This window comes from Colletes latitarsis, chromosome 10, assembly GCF_051014445.1.
Source record: "Colletes latitarsis isolate SP2378_abdomen chromosome 10, iyColLati1, whole genome shotgun sequence".
Lineage (NCBI taxonomy): Eukaryota > Metazoa > Arthropoda > Insecta > Hymenoptera > Colletidae > Colletes > Colletes latitarsis.
In genome coordinates this window covers 31,251,146-31,272,665 of record NC_135143.1, presented here as the reverse complement: position 1 = coordinate 31,272,665, position 21,520 = coordinate 31,251,146, and the positions used below count along the sequence as shown (strand labels likewise).

General features: G+C 45.3%; 1 protein-coding gene across 1 annotated transcript in view; it reads right to left on the bottom strand.

Annotated features, from left to right (window-relative positions):
• Positions 1 to 21,520, bottom strand: part of LOC143346324 (spondin-1) — a 148,954-nt gene that overhangs the window by 17,161 nt on the left and 110,273 nt on the right. Inside the window, exons 3-4 of the mRNA XM_076774316.1 lie at positions 17,369 to 17,682; positions 16,818 to 16,997 (exon numbers count right to left, since the gene is read on the bottom strand). Coding sequence (XP_076630431.1) covers positions 16,818 to 16,997; positions 17,369 to 17,682 — 494 coding nt within the window. The remainder of the gene's footprint in view (positions 1 to 16,817; positions 16,998 to 17,368; positions 17,683 to 21,520) is intronic.

Sequence of the window (21,520 nt, the reverse complement as noted above, 5' to 3'; positions counted from 1 at the left end):
GTTTAGATCGATAATCGCATCGAGAACCATTTCGCGTGGCTCGATCGGAGTACAGCATTGAAAAGTTTCCGCTCGATATTCTCCGCGTCGTTGGTTCTTTCAGCGGATAGGAAGACGATCGTAAGACCGAGTTATCGAGAAAGCATAGAAATAAAGGTACTCGACGCTCCAAGAGTATAAATCCATCAAGGAGCGGCTTGTCATAAAAAAATTTTTATACCCTCTTCTTCTTCGACAATCCTCTCTGCTTCATTTGGAGAACGACGTTGCATTAGCAGAATCAACCTTGGTTCTGCTCATTTACATAATTCCTCTTCATTCTTCGCGATGGATTTCTTCTTCGAAAGTTAATATCTTCCGAAAGGAAACTCGTCAAAGTTTTGTCGCGTGAAAAAACAAGAATTTTTGTCGATTTGCCAAATGTATTTTTGCTACATTGTCATCCTTGATACATTTATATCGATTCTTCGTTAATTTTAGTTTAATGATTTCTCAGGATTCAACTTAATAGAGGAATTTGTGCGAGGTCGGTGAAAAGTTTTCCTAATTCGAGCAGCCCTTCGCGGAGAAAATTCCGTGATTTCTTCTATTATAATGGCGGCGTCTACTCTTTCCCTTTTGTCGCGGACTAACTTGCGTCGTTAAACTTAATCGTTCGGGCGTGAAATTCGAAAGAGTTTGCACTTTTCTTATCTCACTTTTCGAAATTGCTTTATGAAAATTTGTAACAGGCCGATCGCGAATTCCAGAGTCGGTACTCGAAGCAATTATATCCATTTCCACCCCCAATTTTGGCTGGGAACGTAAGTTTCGTGTCCAGCCAATTTAAGTTTGCAGAAAGGAATCTATTGAGAGTTCTGTTACTTTTTTGCCTCCTTTTTTGCACGGTTTCCAACTTTTTTTTTTTTTTAAACAAATTCTCGAAGTTACTTATTCGTTATTCGAAATTTATGATTTTTATTGGCATAACTGCGAACCACTTTTCTTGGTACACGTTTTATTTTAGTTTTCGTTCAGCTGGATTCGACAAATCGACTACCGTGGCCCGTGTCGTTAATTCGAAAGACAGCGAGTCAACCGATCGGAATTCTCGCTGTCCTCGACAGGTCGGTTCGGAAAACATTTTTCGCGGCTGTCACGCAGGCTTCCACCGACGGGAAAAAAGGTTTTGATTCGGTTACAGCGGCTGGTACTGCGATCGGGAAGTCCAATCACGAACGCAGGGGGAACGGTCCTCGACAGCGGGACAGGTGGTGGAAAATTTAGTTTGCGAGGAACTCGAATAACTCGCATAAATTTCGCCGTTCGGTTTTTGGACGCGGTCGTTGGTCATCCGACATTACCAATTTCTATTCCGAGCCACCGCCGTCGCAGGCGTTAGTTTTCTAACTGCAGACGCGATTTGCAACGCGAACGAGTCCGAACTATTCAAATCATCCGCGAGACTTTCCCAGTTTCTCGGTTTCTCGTTCATTGAAATCCCCTGGCTTCGATAAGAACACCAAAAACCGAATGGAGCTTCTGGTTCAACTTGATACGGGAATTTCGACAGTCAGTTGCTCAAATTACCTCAGTAGTTTCTGTTTAACTCTTTACCAACTGTTAGTCTATTAATCGATTCTTTGTTACCGACGCTTACCGATCGGTAGTCTAAAATAAAAAATGTTACTAGTTTTAATTACCCAATAACAACGGAACGTTAATTCCACCGTACGGCATGTTTATTGCTACAGGCGATTAAACGTTGACTCGCAGTTAAGCGACTCGAGATGCCTTGCGTTACGCTTGACCGTTCGCGGTCGGTCTCGACTGACTTACAGCGGCGGGCAGACCTTGTATTCTAATCAATTATTCGCAAAACGTAATTAAGCCGGTGAAATACTACGCCACATTATTTTCCGCCGGTAACGCCGCAAAACATTCGAAATTCTCGTCGTAGCGGCGGACCAGGGCCCTCATAAATCTGCGGTCGGCGAGGTCCACCGAGTGTCCTGCGACCGCCATTCCTCTTCGGACGATCCCCCGCGGCACTGCAGTCCGTCTGCAGACCGTATATGCGCTTCCTTGTAAAACCTGGCCGCACGCGACGCATGAATCTGCACGTGTTGCCCGTTTCCGACGGCGAACTTCCCCCGGCTGAGCTACTTCCGGCTGATGGCCGAACTAATCGGACGACCAGCTGCCGGCTTCACTAGATTCCGCTCGCTGCAAGAACCCCCATTCGTCCAAATGAACTACCGACCCGAGGAACTCGCCCACCCAATCTTCTCTCGTCTCGTTCTTTGATTCCTAAACCGACTTTAGAATTGCCACGTTTTGTACTTGCTCGTTCTCCCCTCGATACATCGTCTCGTATACTTTTCCAGGATTGATTTTAGGAAAAATCAAAACTACGAGCATTCAACGTTAACTATCCCCGATATTTTCGTATTTCTTCGCGAAGTTTGAGGAGTATTTCGACGTTCGTATTTCGGTGTATTCTCACGCATATGTTAATTTTGCAAAGCGACGCGACGGTTCGACGGTAGATGGTATCGCGGAATTGCTGGCGAAATAATGAAACCGAAGCCAGGAGCGGAATCGTTCGGAACGATCGAGGCCGGGCATGCAATTACATTGATGCCGGAGGAATAATTGAACCGCCGGATCGATTAGAATGACAACGTGGAATTAGCAGCGCGACAACAGCGCGAGTATTATTAACGCGCATGCGAGCCGCCAGTTTCACCCCTTCGAGCTCTCTGCCGCGCCGTGGCCGACACAATTTATTATTATTAATGCATGCAAACTCTCTGGATCACGGGCTTTTTGTTCGCATCCATGACGTTTGTATTTAATGCTTTAGGCACACATGACGCGCCGTTTGTTTGTAGTAAATTGCGACTCGCTGATTGCCCCGCTCGAGATTGAAGTTTTACCTTTTTACCGTTTCGTTCGTTTATCGTTACGATTCCTACGCCACTGAAACACACACTGCCCGTTAATAAAACGAAAAATTTGCGTGCACGTTTCTGGATTTAACCGATTTTGTTCCAGGTTGTAAGTATTTTATCACTGTTGGATTAGAATCGCCCCACGCTCGAAAAGTTTGATACTTTTGCGATTCTTGCGACATAAATCGGGGGAATAGAAGATCCCCATTTCCTCTCGATGATCGAACAAATAACCTGTTCTCCTTTAAAGAGCACATCAGAAAAGTGTCGTAACTTTCGTTCGAGCGAAACGAGAAAGAGAGAAACGGGGTCAGCGAGAGAGCCCGCTAATCTCTGCGACAAGAACAAAGGACGGGCGCAAGTATCGTTATGTCAATCGTGTTCGGCTATTGTGTTTGTTCGAAACCAATAACTCCGCTCGCTGCACCGCGCGCGAAGCTCTTTTCGAGTGCATCCACGTGCATGTGCACCGAACGTGTCTCACGTCGCGGAAGGGGAACGCGATGCTTCAAAGCACACCCGTCTCTCTATTCCCGCGACGCGTTATTTTCCCTGATCATTTTTGCGATCTTTCGGAGGGAACGAATCGCCGAATATTCGCGAGCTATGTAAATTACGAACAAAATGCGTCGAAATATCGGGAATGTATCTGTAACGCGAAACAATAACGCGCGGAAATAAAACGAACAAATCCGTCCATTTTAATTACGCAACAAAGGACTCTTTGCAACGACGAATTATACAGCGTAATATTAACGTTTATTAACGTTTGATTTTGTATATTTGTCGGCTATGTTTTCGCGAAGAATGATCCTTGCCTCGAACGCGTGCCCTATCGAAATTTGAATTCTCAAACAACACTCGAGATCGTCGTTGTTCCTTACCCGCGTTCTTGACTCGTAACGCGGCGTGCCCCTCCGGAAACCTGCATTTTCCGTCTGCGCGAAAAGCGAGATTTTACGGCTGGGAAACGCGTCCGCCAGCCAGACGAGAATTCCTCGCATTCGACTGCGCGAGAACGCTTTGTGTCCGCGTTCACTCCGCGCTGGAGTTAGCGCAATTAATTCTTGAGAGTTTATTAAAAATAATTGCAAAAGTAATTGCTCGCTGCGTTGGCTGCGAGCGTGAGCTTTTTATTCACGGGCCGCGAGCTCCCCGTGCTCGTTTTCGGTCCTCGTTCTGATGAACTTTTAAATTAACTGTTTCGATTATACACGCCGACGTTCGTTTACGCGATCGAACCAAGACGAGCGGGGGGAGAGGGGGCGGATGAATGGAAATAAATGCGAAGTTACCGCGTCCACGAACCGTCGAGTTTATCCATATTAATTCGAGAGAGGACGACGCAAGTCCCCTGTACGATGTAATCGATATTAAACAACGGGCTCCCGTAATTAATACCTTCCTCTGGCTCTGATTAATGCATATTAAGGCAAAAGACTGGCGATACCATCTAAATATTACCGAATAAAAGCAGAATTCTCATCGATATTCTCTGTTGTTTGAGTTTCAAGAAAGGTGCAAGCGAAGTTTGCGATCGGTGAAGATGGCGGCGCGATGTTTGCGGCGCGAGAACGCGTTTTGTTTGGCGTTCGGCGGGTAGCGGGCAGACGCGCGTCGCGACGCCACGGAAAAGAAATATTGTTCGTTTTTGCCGCGCGTAACGAGAGTCGGGGATCGATAGGAGGGTTTTTCGCGTTGGCAGGATACACAGTGCCGTGGGCCCGCACGTATGCGGCGTCCGACATTAAACGGATTTGCTCGGCGTAAAATCTATAATCCCGGCACCGGCGATAATTACCGCGGCAGTCGTCGCTGTAATTTAATAATTGCTGGTAATTTTGCGTCGTTTACTTCCGCGCGACGAGTACCGGGTACCCGACTGGCGGTCCTCCGCGGCTAATACGATCGACGGCCAGGGAATCGTGACAAATTACTACGGTGGCCCCGGTTCGGCACGATCGCCGAATTTTCGGGAATCGAGCCTCCGGAAAACCAACCCCGCTCTTCCCTCGGGCATTCGCAGATTGCCGCTGCTCGGACCACTCCGAATCTCTACCCGTTTCGTTGGAATATATCGCCAAACCTGGCCACGTTTTACATTTATTCTTTTATTTCCTAGTCTTGAGATACACAAAGTGCAAGTGCATTACATTTTAAGGGAACCTTGTAAGAAGGCTTTAATCTTCGACTTCGTGGTGGTTTTAATGGGTCGTTGGTTATTCGCTTGTCAACAATGGTTAGGCAGTGGTCATCGTTGGTCAACAGTGAGGCTGACATCGAGGTCAAAGGTCCAGGAATGGCCAAGTGGTAGGTCTGGGTTAGGTTATTAGCTTGTCAACAATGTTTACGCAATGGTCATCGTTGGTCAACAATGAGACTGACATCTGACATCAAGGTCAAAGGTCCAGGAATGGCCAAGCGGTAGGACCAACCGAAATAGTTCTTCTGCTGACCAGACTGTTCTTCACTGTCAACTTTGTTTTTGCGTCTCTCCACTCTTCCACCTTAGGAAGAAGTATATGAAGAGTCACTGATAACATACTCTTTCAGTACCACTGGGACTTCCAAGTGGATTTAAGGAATTTGGGCTCCTATCTTTGGCCATTACTGAACCGCGCTGACCAGTGCTGACTGACGGTAAGAATTGTTTAAAATTCCTCTCCTCCTTTCTAGTTGATTATCTGATTCCAATTTCGCTTTAACGAACTGCCTACCTGCTATTGATAAAACTCTTTCAACTCTTTTCGTTGGTTGTGCATCTTTCATTGATTGCACTTTCCTTTGTTTGGTCGCAGAAGATCTTTATTAATGGAGGGTGGTTAGGGTCTGGGTTAGGACGGGTCTTCATTCGCAGCAACCTCCTCGTGATGAGACCCGGGTAATATTATTTAGCGTTTAATTAATAATCGCATCGCTCTTAGCTGGGTAATGCAATTATTAATTAAAAACTAAATAATATTAGCAAATTGGCTGCGATCTGCCTTTCATAGGTCATCATAAATATAGAGCTTCTTCGCTAGATTAGTTTTGACTCTCATTGATTCATCAAAGATTCTAGACGAGGTATACGAGTCAATTTTTCACCCAATGTGTTTTCTCGGCCCATTTTTATGGGGTCTCGAAACCCCATTACCATTTTCGTGTCATTCGCAACGTTACCATTATTTCGCCTTCGCCGCGCGTTTTCAGCGACGCGTCAAAAATCGATTCGAGCCTCGAAGCGAGAACTCTGGCAGACATTTTTCACGAATATACGTCTTTATTAGTCGTTACGTCGAATAGCTTGCGCGTAGCCCTCGTAAACCTCGGACTTAATTTTACGCGAAAACTTTTCCGTTCAGCTTGTAATTAGAAGCCGTGGCCTGCGTTAAATATGACCCGTGCCGGGTTTTATTTAATCCCGTTCTCTCATGCGTTTCGTGTTTAGATTAAGAAAGGAAAATTCGCGTTCTCCAACGGAGGACTCTGATAAAACGATAATCAGCGCGACGAGTATCGGTTTAATTATCGGTGATCGTAGCAGCCCCGTGTTTGCGACTGCATCTTCGGTTTATCGCGTCTAGGCCAGCCCTCGAAACGTTCACGGAAAGGATCGCTGAAAATTTCATTCGGCAATCGGGAACGTTGATTAAATCACGCGATTGACTTTCCATCGGGTCTCGAAGCTGCTTTCCGGGCGTATTTCTGCCCCGTATCCGCCGTAGAGAAAAAAGTCTCGAGGCAGGAACGCGTTACACGGACCATTCGCTCGACGAACAGAAAACGAATTTAGCCGTCTGCTTTATGAACGGTGTACCGGTAACGATATCAATAACGAGATAATCGAATTCGCGTTGCTTTATCTTCCGTATATTGCGATCAAATCAGCCTCGAACGAAATCCGCCTCTAAAGGAAACCGTTGTCCGATCAGATGTTGCAACGTTTGACTCGATGCTTCGAGATTACCGTAATCCAAAGGAATCGATTTCTATCTTTCGATCCGACGTATCTGTCGTTTATCCTCTAAAGAAGCTAGCTGTTCAAAGATACGGCTTACACCCAATTTTGATTCTCTCGCTAAATCATATTCAATTATTCTCGCGCATTCTCACCTTCGGTAACTGTGTACGCATGACGCGGAATACACTCGCGTTCTCGATACCTCTCGATCCAATTCGCGATGCTCGTCGAACGACTCGATATATTAAAACTACCGATCGTTTAATGTCGCGATGATCCGCGCGGAGAATACGAATAGGCGAGCGAGTCGGCTGCATCACCGGCGGTCAGCATGATTCGGTGGTTAATCCGTCGATAATCGGACAAGCGTGACAAACCGACGCCGAGGGAAGAGCGTCCGCAGAGGGAAAGAGGGAAAAGGAGAGGACACGGACGGCCGGGAAACCGTGACACCGAGAGGAAAAACGGTTAGGTCCGATCGCGACTAAAACAGCAGAATAGAAAAGGGGACGAAATCAGCGACGGGAAACGGGCCAGAGGGTGGAATTGCTGGGTGGTTTAATTGGAAACGAATTTAGTTTAGGGAGGAGAGTTTCCCTGGTCGGTCGACGAACACGTTGCGTGTCGGAAAATTGAACTACTTGAAAAGTTGCGCCTCGAATTGTTGGAAGTTGATTCGCGCCGTTCGGGATGGAAGTTTCGAATTTTCGGGCGGTTGACCGGAATTTTGTCGAGACTTTGATTCCCGGGTGGCTCTCAATTCCGAGTAATCGACGCTTCGATACCCCGTGCGTTCGATGTACATCGTAAACTACCAGCGTACGTGCACGTGTTCGCATAATCGTTGCGCGATAGAGAGCCTCGATGGCTCTTCGCGTTCATTGTAATTACGATCTGCGGCGGTTTCAACGAGACCTTGTTAATTTCTAGGGGTTTTTTATCGATCCGACGGGATTCGGACACGCGACGAGCGTTGGAAAATCGACGGAATTCCTGCTTCAATTGCGAGCGATCGATCGTTGGAATTACTTAGCGGAGGCATTATAAAGAATGTATTTTTAAAATTCGATTCGAAAAGTTCATCGATATCGGGATAAATCTTGACACGATTCTACCGATCGAGAGGTTTATAATATCGAAACGAATAAACTTGGACGGGAAAAAGTAGAGCCATCCTTCCACGGTTACGATTTCATTTTTAAGTGCGATCCAACTTACGGACCGTTTCAGTTTTTACAACCCCCCGTGCAAATTATCAGATTGATCAATACCGGAAGCCGGATAACGAGGACGTAGAACAGGTATAGAACGTGCAGGTTTTTCTAGGCGAGGGAAACTTTTAACAATCCGTCCTCGTGGCCGGGTCGACCCGTAGTTGCGAGCACTGCAGCTGCAGCCGAACGATAAAAAGCTTCCGTGGACACACGACGGACTCCAATTCTGTTTCCGGGTATTCGAGTCTACCTCGACGAATATATCTACCGGGCGAGAAACGTTAACGTCCCCAGAACCTATGTTTATTTCAAATTTACGAACGGATAAACCGTGTCTCGTTTTTAATCTTTCGACCCTTTGATCGAAAACCGTGAATCGATACTTTCCTTGAACGTTTGCGGGGTTATTCGAGTTTCGTGACCCAGTTCGAAATACACGCAGCGTTTTCGAAATTAATATCTTAAGAGCTCCGGGGCGTAAGTACCAGCAGCCTAGGAATCAGCCGAGATGCAGGCTCGAAGATCGTGGATTTGGCCAGGAACCTTCGTTATCATTTATGCCAATTAAGTTTGTATCGCTTAATGCGACGATATTACCCTAACAAAGTGGCCGCGCGTTTGCTGGTGCGTTTGTTTTCCGCTGTGCCGCTTAATGCCCCCTCCCCCTGGAATATTAAGGCGCTGCTCGAAAGGGCGGAGCACGTCAGAAACGCAGTTAACGCGGGCGAAAATTAAGGGATTGCCGCCTGGTCGCTCATTTTGTACTCCATTATCTATTTACTGGTCATATAATTTTATTTAGAGCTTTCACTGAGACTGGGTAATAAATTAGAATTAAACGGCAACCTGTCCGTCGCTTTAGGATCAATTAACTTAAAATAATATTGCGTTTGTATAGTATAGCGATTCGACGATATAATTTCTAAAGTTTACCTAAAATAGTATTTGTATCGTCTATTCACGTGGGTTAGGAATCGGTGGAGCTGGCGAGGCGGCTAGCTAGTCGATTTAAAAAGTAAAGCGCATCGCGTCCAGGTCCAGACCAAGGTGGGTGACCGCTTTTTTTTCAGGATTCTACATTATTTACCGTATAGTCCGGGCCACGATATAGCGAGGTCGTAAACTAAACTCTCGAGGACCGACTTCTGCCGCGGCACTTAGGGCTGTACATGACATCTTGCTCGAGGGTGCCTTTCTGAATGTCTTTCTGTGTCCGTAACTGCACTACCTTTTTCCATTTTTTACGTGTATATATTATAAGCAGGTAAATTAAGATATTAAAGACTTGAGTAAAACCTTTATCTGTTACGATACCTCTAAAAATGGCAACATTTCTTCTTACGGCCTTGACCATAGTCTAAGGCCCTTAGCTGCTCATATTTCTGTCAATTCACTTGCTCCGGGAGCTGAAAGGACTATACCAGTTTGTACCATCGTTCAAAGCATTTTCCAAGCATCTCAGCTTGTAACAAAATTAAACAAAAGTCTCTTCTCTATAGTCTGCCACCCAAAAATGTTTCAATAAACCACCCAAATAAAAAAAAAAATCTGTTATCAGCAGTGATTATGATACTTCCGCACCGAGTTCGTGCTCGACCGAGAGACATCTTCAAAGCGCGTTTCCCGGATTCGTATTTTCCGGATTAACAAGTTAAAGCGACGCATAGTCAATTCGTCATGAAAATTCAAGCTTGCGAACTTTGAAGAAGCAGCTTTCTCCCGATGTTGGGAATTTTCGAGAGGTTTTTCTAGGGTCGCATCGATTACGCTGATCATCCCCTATTATAATTGTTCCCGGGGGGGAGGACCCGAGTGGGTTGTATCTCGCGAGGCTCGTTAACGCTCGTAAGCCGTGAGTTAGTATCACCGGGCGTAGATAAAGGGGGTAGACGCGCGTTAGTTCGCAAAGCGGCGCCGACCGGATTATCCCAACTTGGCTGAAAGCAATAGGGCTTGGTTAACCGTGACACGGCCGTATGCAGGCGGCATATTTCGATGTTCGCGCGTACTTTACGTAATTACCAACTATTCATAGGCGCTCGATTATCTCGACTGTTCTCGATTACTCGCCTCCTCTCTGTCGAGTAATTTGTCTCCTCTTCGAGCAGGGGATTCACGGAGCGGTCGCGTCCCGGGAAATTAATTCGAATCGGGTCCCCGTAGGTCTCCCACGCGATCGTTACGAATTCCGGAAGACTCCGTTTATCCCGTGATTCAACTTCCAAAAATTGCTTCGAGAGCGTCGCGTAAAATTAGAAGCTTCGATTACGAAAAGTAATTACAGCCACCTCGGGAGAGAACACCCGACACGCCCCTTTGTTTACGCTTCGACGATTCTTCTTCATCAGTTTCGTTACGCAAGGTTTAACAACCTGTCCGAAGTATTACGTAAACCGGAGTCGAACTAAAGAAGAATCATGTCGCCGGGGGAAATATACGAGGGAGGATTATTCAGATTAAGCCACGTGCAATTGGGATGATCGTTCGCGACCCCTGTGACCAATTCAACCCCAGTATCTCCGTGTCAACGCTACGGTGTCAAGATAAGCGACCCTGTTTCCAAGATGAATGCGAGAGACCCGTGACTCTACTCATCCGTGAATCTGGTATCTTTGCGTATTCCGGGAGAACTTCGAAGACTGGCCCACGTAGATAAATTACCGTATCCGGGATACCCGTGTTCCGATTTTCAAACAAATCAGACTCTACCAAACTTCTTCTTCCAAACGCTTATCGATACATTCTCGTTTACACGGTTAATCTCGCAGTAAAGCAAAGCATACACTATTTAACACGTTCGCGGACAGCAGAAATTTGAAATGGACAGGTCATTCGAGTGTTGCAATTGTACTTAATTTATGTAATATGCTAGCTAAAAGAAGACAAAATAAAATGAAAATTTTCAATGAATCAAGTAGCCATTAAAGTGCATAATATTTTCAAAAAAATTAAAACTATATAGAATTGAATGCATGATAATGTGGCTTATAAATTCGAATGCTTGTAAAGTTTTTCTAAATTCTTCTCTCTAAACTATATTTAGACAATAATAAGGATAGAAACGATTTATTTTGAGTACCTCAGGAATCTAGTAATCGTACGATAGCGATCGCAGTGGTATCGCGAAGCTCTTGGAATCGTTCCTCGTAATTCAAGGATTTATGGAACCTTCCATTCTGAATTCCGCGACGGCGTTGCCATAAATTCACAGACAAAGTCGGTTTTTCGCCGACGCGGTCCATCCATCTGCCCTGAACGATTCCGTTTCGCTAACAAAGAATCCTCGGAACAACGGAACGGCCTTCCGATCGACAAATTTTCGATTGCTCCGGTCCAAAGGAATCCACGCAGCCAGAAAATAAAGCGGTCTGAAAATATTTTTCCCTGTCGCGATATGTGCCGGGGCAGACCCATTGTTCCCGGTAAAACGTCTTTTTCTAAAAAGCGTCGTGCGTGGGCGTACGCGACGCGGAGTGGAATTCGTTCTGGGGGCAAACAACGCCTCGTGATCGTGGAAACCGTCTCTCCGAGGTTTCCCTTTTCGAACGGCGCGAAAGGGCTCGTTATTAGCTTTGCCAACTCGCTGTGTACGTAAATAAGCGGCCATATTGGATTTTGGAGGCTGAATAAAAAGTGTCTGTATCTTATTTTCCAAGTTTGGACAATTTCTTTCTAATTAATTTACTCGAAGACGCTCCGTGATATGGATATGTAGGTCGAAACAGTGAGCAAAATGGAAGCGTTTCTGAAAGAAAGTGTGGTATCGCCTCCCATGCTTGCCACCAGAGGGGCCGACTTCCCAATATCTCAGTCGTCTAAGGCAGGGCCTGCTAGAAAGCCTTACTGACGAGTCCACTAGCAGGCCCCCTCCTTTTCTTTTCTGTCCTCCTACGATTTTTACGAGTTCCCACACCGTAGCGACGTAGCGTCACAAAAGCACTCGACTGAGAACACGCGATAGAGAATAGAAACTTGGTCGTTCGAAAACGTGGAACGGACATATTTTCAACGAGTCGAAAGATCAACACGATCTGGAAACTGTCCGTAGAGTACCGGGGACAATGAGAATACTTGCGTTCGATTCGAGAACCTGCACTTCGCCTAGTAAAACAATGGTTGACGATTCTACGAGAGTAACATAGACAAAGAAATATTCTCCCAGGAGAAAAATGGCGTGTACTTTGCGTTCGAAAGAAACGAGGTACGCGACAGGTACAAATTGATTCGGCTTGTTCTCGCGAAAGATAATTGAACCGTGTGAAAGCGCCTTTATGGCCAGTCAATTATGTAGAACATTTTATTTTGGTTGGGCGCTGAGAGTAAAACGAACACGTAGTTTAATTTATCGAGTTAGTTTGATTTTCGAAAACACAAAAATAAAGAATTTTAAGCTTCCTACGTTGTCGCTCAGAGTTAAGCGTTCAATATTTCTTGATTCGCGAACAGAGTGTTGAAAATGGCTGTCTATAATAATTTCAACAACCATCGACAAGGCGTAAAATAATTTGCCATTCGAAGCATTATTCGTGGTCGAACGTGTTCTATGATCAACAGGGGCAAAGGCGGTCTGTTCGACGAGAAAATTTCCGGCGGGGGGAAAAAAGGAGAAGCGAAACGAAAAAGTTGTTCCTCCTAGAACCCGATAAAATCTCAATTCCTGAGAACTGGGCGAAACGCAAGAAGCCGAAAGAGGGTACGGTGACAGAGGATCGCGAACTCTCCTTCCGTTCGCCGCCAGTATTCCAAACTCTCGAGGAAACGTAAGAATTTATAACTGGTGACACGTTATGGGCTTTCCCGACCGTAAGGATTTATTTCCCGCGGTCGCTTTTTCTCTCTGTCGACACTCTCCGACCCCGGGCCGAAGAGCCCAGCGATTTTCTTTCGCTCTCGGTCGCGGTGAGATTGAAAATGCATCACGCGAACGAAATTACTCGCGAAATATTGCACCGAGAAACGAGGAATTTTCTTTTCGGAAAACAGAAAAATATAATCTAAATCTTTTGACGCGTGCAGTTTTGAAACTGCTCATGTTTTCTGCATAACTGAGCCATCGTTGGAAGCGGTAACCTTCTCTGTTAAAATGGCTTTCGGTTTATGTCGATCCGACTTTCCGTTCTCGAGATATCGTAATTTATGTAAAGTGGTAATCGTTCAATTTCCACTATCCACGCTCTCGCCGCCTTAGAAACGTCTATTAACGCGTATTAAAAATACTAAAACTTTGAACGCGTGTAGTTCCTTTTTAAAATGGTTTTTGGTTTTTGTCGATCGGACTTTCCGCTTTGGAGATATCGCAATTTATGTATGTAATTTTTCTTAACTCCTTCTCACACGTTGATCCACTGAGCGAGTGACCGAGTGACGTAGTTTTTACTATTTATTAGGCTCACGTGCGGTCATTGACCACGCGACGTGAACAATGAAACGTAAACAAACTTCGAAGCCTTATATCTCCGGAACTAATAAAGCTATCGACTTGTTCGAACGCTCGTTTTAAAGATCATTCTATCCTCTATCCAACGAATATACCAGCTACCATAATTTTTTATGTCTTCTATGTTTATTTTCACATTTACTTTGACGTTACATACCCAAAGTAGTTTCAGCACTTCCTATCGATGATCATACGACTGATGTGGGATAAAACTGGACTATAAATTGTTTATTTAATTGAAAATGAATTTAAATTTGTATACAAGGTGCTTACATAATTACCATGCCATTTTTTCGTAAATAATTGTTTTCTCTGGAATTAATTACGGTATCGACTTGAAAGAAACTTTGAGAGAAAAAGTATTGAATATTTTTGTACGGGTTCTTACAATTCAACGCTTTAAGAAAAAATATGCGACATAAAAGAGAATGATATCTTAACAATTAGAAGTGCGTTGCCTCGTAAAAGAGAAAAAGAAAGACTAGTCGTTTGACCGGTCATGGTAGGAATGGATATACATGAAGTGCCAGTAGCTTTAGTGATAAGAGTTGGTAGTCGAATAAAACTTCGGTACAATCGTAGACGGGAATGGAAGACTGAATTAAGACGGGATACACAAAGCAAAGAGCCCCGACAGCCACAAAGGGATCACCGTAATTAATTAACGACGACAAATATTTTGCGAGTACGCAATCGCTCTCGAACGGGTCAAAGGGGTTTTGTGCTTATGAAATTCAAGGGTGCCGCTGCTTTTATCGAAGCTCGCCTTTACGACGCGTTTTCGACCTCTCGTTAAACTCGAAGGGTGAAAGAGTTCTCGCGTTTTATTGCTGGGAGCCTCGAGTAATCGCGTCGAGTTTCAAAGAGTCGTAATTCGAGTTATTATATAACGGTCGTTTTCCTCGTGCCACGGCGAAGAAGAGAAGCTTGGATATTCGAAAATTCGCGCGAACCGCGTCGAAAATGATTTCTCGAAAATTAAACATTTTTTTAGTACCCTCGATAATGTTTTATCGACCGAGTTACTCCGATTTCTCGACGTGAGAAAGCTACGGTGGCCCAGTTTCCTTCGCGTCCAATCAATTCGAACGGTCGTGTCCATGCACGCAACCGACAATTTGCATCCGTTTCCATCCCGTACGAGGACATAAATGCTATCGATTCGAGGAATCGCTCCGCAACGATGGAACCCGTCGCGATTGCGAACCGTGCATTACCGTTCGCGCGTTCCAATTTCGAGCTCGACGGAGTGCCTAAGATGCTCGAGTGTTAATGGAACCGTTCGCACGGTCGTTTTTATCGCTTCTTTTTTTTTCCCACCCCCGTTGTCGCGACAGGGACTCGCGAACGCGTCGGCGTAGACACGGTTGGCAACCGTAACGGCGGACGCGAATTACAGGATAAAGAACGGGTGAATTAACGTTTTACGGTTCGACGATTTCCACGGACTCGATAAACGCGAAAACGATTCTGGAGTGCGAGAAACAGGGCCAGGAGCGAAGCTTAATCGGCTGTGAATCGCGCCGGTGTTTTTAGCAACTTGTGACTCGACGCGTCCCCGTGTCATCGTTCGACGGAAAATCGACGGTGGAAATGCTCTATCGGACGGCGAATCGATCGCCCGCGAAGAACGATTTTTCGTCAGTCGGCTCGCGTGTTCTCTGCAGAGAGGATTAACGGGTTCGGCCGATCGGGAAATTCCGACGGGGAATTTTATTTATTCAGCACTAAACTAAATTAGTAGGCAGAACCGATTTTAGGTCATCGACAGATTTGGATGGAAAGAGGAACTCGTAATTAAAACATTTCGATTTTAAAGCGAAGCATTTCTGTGGGTCAAAATGTTCCTTTCCTCCATTGGCAGTTGCAGAAATCGTAATACATATTATTTGTTAGCAATTTGTATTAAACGAGTCTATATCTTGATTAACAGAAAACCCATATTTTAATCTCGAATAAAAATATAATGTGTGCGAATCTGGCGTTAAGAAAGCGTTGTATTTTTTACGTTGCAAGTTTTCGTCGATAAGGAAGGAGAAGGGTAATTCGACGAGGCCGGAAGACATATTTTCTTGGGCATCTTCCGACCGGATGATAAGACGTTGGAGCAGCTCGTCGAAACAGCTGACGAGGCGTCGTCGAGAGAGACGAGTCAGGGTGGATTACGTAAACGTGGAAGGAAATGGGATGGAAGGGAGGAAAAATGGCGGTGGCCGGGGCGGGAAGAGGTCTATCAGATTAGCGAGGAAAGTTTGATAATTACGCGGTAAGCGGCGCCGGGTTGAACACGGAAGAGGAATCGCGCGGTCGAGGGACAGGGGACAGCGGCTGTCGCGGTGGCACAAGCGACTTGTCACTAGCGAGATGGCGGTTCGAGGAGAAGGGAAATACGACGGCGAAGAGACAGGGGCAAAAAGTAAGTTAAGAGAGAAGAAGGACAGGAAGGCGGGAAGACATAATTAGCAAGTTTAACACCGGTCGCCCGGGCTCTCGAATCTCGTTACCGGCGCTGTCGCTTTTTCGTTCGAATATCGCGCCGAGAACCAGTGCCAGCCATCGGGACCGGGTCACCCAGGAAAGAGTAAAAGATGGAGGGAATCGAACGATCAAATCTGTGGAAGGAGCAACGATAGGAGCTACCGAGAATTCCAGAACCGATTCCGGTAAATAAATATTGATGCGGCTTGAGGACCTCTTGTTTGCTGGAAGCGTGTTCGACGTCGGGGGAAAAAGGGTTTCCGTAAAGGATGATTCGGGGAAATCGACTCTAGGATGATCGATATAATTGTAGTTTCCTGTAAATGCACGTATGGTTCACCTAAATATCTTTAACTGTGGGGGTACCTTGCAAACTCTAAAAAGAATTGTTTGACGATTCAGAGAAATCGACTTTAAGATGATCGATATAATTGTAGTTTCCTGTAAATGCACGTATGGTCCACCTAAATATCTCCGACTGTGTGGGTACCTTGCAAACCCCCAAATAAAATATTCTCTACAATACAATATTTTTTTCAACTCCTTCAAAAAGCATACAAAACATTTATTGTGCACCCACGATTACAGGAGATATTTAAATGCACCACCCTGTATTTTACGCGCAAAGTTTTAAGCCCCGGAAGTAGAATACCGATCGACACCCGGTGATATACGACCAGCACCAGCGATAACGGATTTAAATTTGAAGCAAACGGTTATAAAGCGATAAAAAGTACGCCATGTGGATATATTCGAGTCCTGGTGCAATTGGTCGACCTAGAATCGTGCTCGGTAGAGAGAGGCCGAATTACCTTGGTGAAGGTGAGGGTGGCTATCGGCGGCAGACGAGGTAGATTCGGATAATAGAAGCTTCCCGCGGGATGCGCCGGGTATCGTGACGTGATCCTGTAGGCGATTCCTTGGGGCTGCGTCGGCCAGTTGGCAGCCGTGAATGTGAACCCGTTATCCGTTCCACCGTCCAACGGATCCAACTGCGAAAAGAGACGAACAGAGGCTGTACAGTGAGTATGTTTCAATGGAGCGGATTTTAATGAGATGGGAAAAGGTTGCATTCGGATTCTCCTTCGTAAATGGGCCACGACCTATATACTCGATCGGCGGACTTCAAACGCGTCCGATTTTTTACCTTTTGCGAACGGAACGAGGGTAACCTCGTCTTCCTCGACGAGGAAAAACAATTTTTTTTCTCCCGTTACGGAGGCAGACTATTCCGAGCTACATACTCTCCACGAAACTGTTACGAATTTAAAAGCTACGGGACGAGGGTTTCTCGCGAATTTGGTGAGAAAAATTTAAGAGTAAAACGTGGCTGGAACGTCGGACGTTAGTCGATAACAATTACCTCGACGGTCACCGTATCGACCCAGTTGCCTTCGACGCAGAGCTGGAAGGAATCGACCCCCACGAACCAGTCGGGGCTGGGGTTGATACGCGCCATGATGCTGATTAGAGTGTGATTGCCGTCCAAGAACGCTCTCGCGATGCTGGTTCCTTCTCCTTGCGGCACGGGTGGCCCCGTAAATGAGTGCAGGCTGCTGGGGGAATCGCCGTCGGCGTCCAGACCGTCTGTTCTTCCGGTCTCCACGTACAGTCTCGTTCCGCTGGATAGCCTCTCACCCAACCTGTACAGGGTGTAGGTGGAATCGTGCGTTCGGCCTGCAACGAAAATGCAACCAATATAAATCATTTCGTTTATCTTTTAAAACCAAAAAATACACGGAAAGATTCGACGTTAACACTTTACCGACTGGTAGTCCATTGATCGATCTTTTTTACCGGCAATGCTTACCGACTGGTAGCCAATTAATCGGTCTTTTTTACCGGCTATACTTAGCCTACTAATCTTATTTTTCTTTCAGTCTATTTTTTCACGAAGGACTCTGGAATTTCGAAATCCATGACAATTTTACATACATTAGAACTCTATAGTGCATAATACGTAACACATAATCCAGGCTATACAGGGTATTCGGCCACCCGTGGAAAAAATTTTAATGGGGGATTCTAGAGACCAAAATAAGACGAAAATCAAGAATACCAATTTGTTGATGGAGATTTTGTTAAAAAGTTATTAACAATTAAATTTAAAAATTTCAAATCAAATTTCAATTACAATAATTTTTGGTGAATAGACGTACCCCCGAAATCTTGCGCATTTTCGAGAAAAAAATTCAGTACGGTCGGAACTTTAAACGTTAATAACTGTTTAATAAACCCTTCATCAACAAATTGGTATTCTTGATTTTCGTCTTATTTTGGCGTCTGGAATCTCCCATTAAAATTTTTCCCAGGGGTGGCCGAACACCCTGTATACAATGGGATTCAATAAAGTTGTAATTTTTTTTTAGCAAGAATTCAAAGTACAAACAAACTATTAACGTCATGGATTATATTAGAAAGACTATCACTGAATAGAGGGTTTCCAATTAACTAATTGTACAAACATCTGCTTTGTAACGTTATAGAAACGCAACTTCCAGTTTGAGTGCTCCTCTAGTTACAGAATCTATCTTATCGTTCTTATGAAATGTTTAAAAAATGCACGAAAAATGGACGAACCATGTAGTAAGCATTTCCATAAAATATTCCTGCGCGATAGTACGGAATTAATTAATGAACGTGGTATTTTGAGAGCTATTTGCGACGCTAATTCAGTGGCAACGGTAGATCGCGTTAACGCGGCGACGATGAATATTTTTTTGAAATACGTCGGTCGGACTACGGCCGACGAGGATCAGGCTAAATTGTTATAGAGATCGTTAGCAGCCAACCCTTTGGCGAGATAGTGGAAATTACGGGGGACAGGAAATTTGCAGTCGACCCGCGAGAGAGGCTGGTGTTTCCGAAGCTATCTGCTCTAAAATTTTCCGGTGGACGTTTAATAATTAGCATAGCGACGCTTAACTACTCTCAACCTTTCTCTCTCGCAGGTACTCGACCATTCGATGTCTCCTGCTCTCTCGTACCTCTTCCTACAACATCAAGCCGTCGCAATAAAAAATATCAAAAAATAGAATCACGAAGACTGTTAATTGCTACACACTCGGGGGGAAAAATGGAGGAGGTTTCTAACTAAAAAATGGCGCGCTTCCCCTTGTCTCTGAAGAAGAAGAGGTTCAAAAGTCATCGAGGATCCAAGATACCCGGTATCTTTTCGTCGCCTCGGTCCGCATCGATCGCGAATTCGTAGCCGGGACGCGGCCCGAAATAAGATAAGAACATATCGTAAAGCATAATAAAATATAAAGCTCGTGCTCGGTACTCGAGTCACGTAGCCTCTCCGCGGAACTCGTGCGCGAAAACAGGAAGACGTTTCTCATCTCTGGGGCGGGGCCTCGGGCCATGGACAGGTGGAAGTTTGCGTTTTATCGTGGGTTCGACAACGCGGGAATAAGCGATAACGTTCCTCGAGAATCCGAAGAGGACGCGTTCTTCTCTTTCCGCGGGCGAATCGACGAGGAATATTCTAGGGGTGAGAATTTAGCGTTACGCTTCGCGTTCTCGGAGTGCTCGGCAGCGATCGCTAAACGTCTTCTATCTGGACCATATTCGAGGCGCCAACCCGAACAAATGTTCCGGCGTAACGCGTTGGAAATAAACCGTCGTGGGTCGTCGTTTGTCTCGGGGATGGATGCTCTCGCGTTTGTTTACGCTCTTCCGGGAGTGCATTAACGCCCAAGTTACTTCTCATCGTCGGTGCAACGATATTTTGTATTCGTATCGTTGCAGTACGGTGTTTTATTATAATTTTCTTGATCGATAAATAATCTCTTCGTTTTGTAATTTATAAATAACGCGTCTGGTCGAACCAGTTTCCATGTTTCCGATTGATTGGACACTCATTTGCTTCGATATTCGTGCCTCGTACATTTGAAATTCACTTTCACGGGATTCGGTACACTTGATAAAATATCATACGTTATTACGTTTTTAATAACGCGCAGAGAAAACACGGACGCGAAATTAATATCGCTTCGCGTCTGTTGGCTCGGGCGATCGTATTATCGATCGATAGAAATTAATCGTTCGCGCGATATTATTTCCACTTTTCCACGATTCTTATCGTTTCTCGAAGCTCCGCAGAATCTGCGAGCAGAGAACAAGCGTTGGGAGTACATGTTTGACGAACGATATCAGTCCTTTTTCCCGATTTCTTTTACGGTAGAATTTTGTATTTACTCGTATTTCGAGCGTACACGGTAGCTTTTGCAACTAAAAGCAACGGAAATTATATCAAACAGGTTAGAAAGCGTGCAGTTGCGATTGCAACTAGGAAAGTAAAATAACGACGACATTTAAAAATTAAGCATAGAATCGGAAACCGGCGTTAAATTAACGGGTTCTCGTATGTCTAGCGTTAATAGATGCTTGAGCCTATTAAGACTCGTAGACACACGTATAATCGACGATGTAAACGTTATTCAAATGGGCCCGGGCATTGCGATTCAGGATCGCGCGGCGGCCATTAAAATTCATGAGCACCGCTTCTGTAATTTCGTTTTTATTCGCCTGTACGTGTTAATACGGGTTTCGAGGTACCAACACCTTCGAGACGTGTTCCTTCGACCAGGGGTTGGTCCCCGCGAGGGTTAAGAAGGCTGGTCGCGTCGGAATTTGGGCGGCGTTTTCAATTTCCCAGACTGTTTGACAAAACCGTCATTGCTTTGCGGTTTCTCCGTCTGGTCGGCTCGGAACGTACCCGAAATTCGGTTTTCAAAGGGGCGTAGGGGGTCTTCTGGCTGTCTCGCGCCTCAGTCCGTACCGCGCACCGTCCCGTAATCCTATCGAGTTTCAGAGAGCAACTTAATTAGTTGCAAAATTAGCGAAAACCACGAGGGAAATGGCCCGCGCGCGAGACCTCCCCGGGGACGGGCCGAAAGGGTTCGAGAGGGAAACCATGTGATTCAAGGGGTTGTTTGGTCGAAAGCACCGAGAACGAAGTCCGGTATGTCATGCGAGTGCGTATCCACCGTGTTTACAAAACACGATACGCAGGGGGAAGGCTCGTAGACCAAACGGAAACGGGTGATTTTAAAGACTGGACGACAGTTTTGTTTCTCGAATAAAATTTTAGAATTAACGTTTAATAACAGCGACACGGGGTGGACGAGAAAATAAAACTTTTTCGCGATGTCGTCGGATTTATTCGCGCGCAGAGAGTTTTCGACAAAAAGTTCATATAATATTAATAACGATTTATGAATATTTATGCGTCGCAATAGTAGACTATCGGGGAAGTCTTGTTTCCGCAGGCTGGACAGAAATATTCTACGGCTCTGATAGGGAAATTGGTTAATGGGCGTTATTAAGGGCATACGATCCTTGTTTGAATATTCATCGATCCAGTTGTTTGTTTCGACGATAACGTATTCACGCCCGGATAAATCGATCGCTCGGCCTCGCTGCGATTTAAATTCCGCGGAACGGGCAGGGGTGGAGTGGAGGAGGAGGCGCATACGCGTATATTTTTTAAGCGAGATGGTTGTTCGTTAAC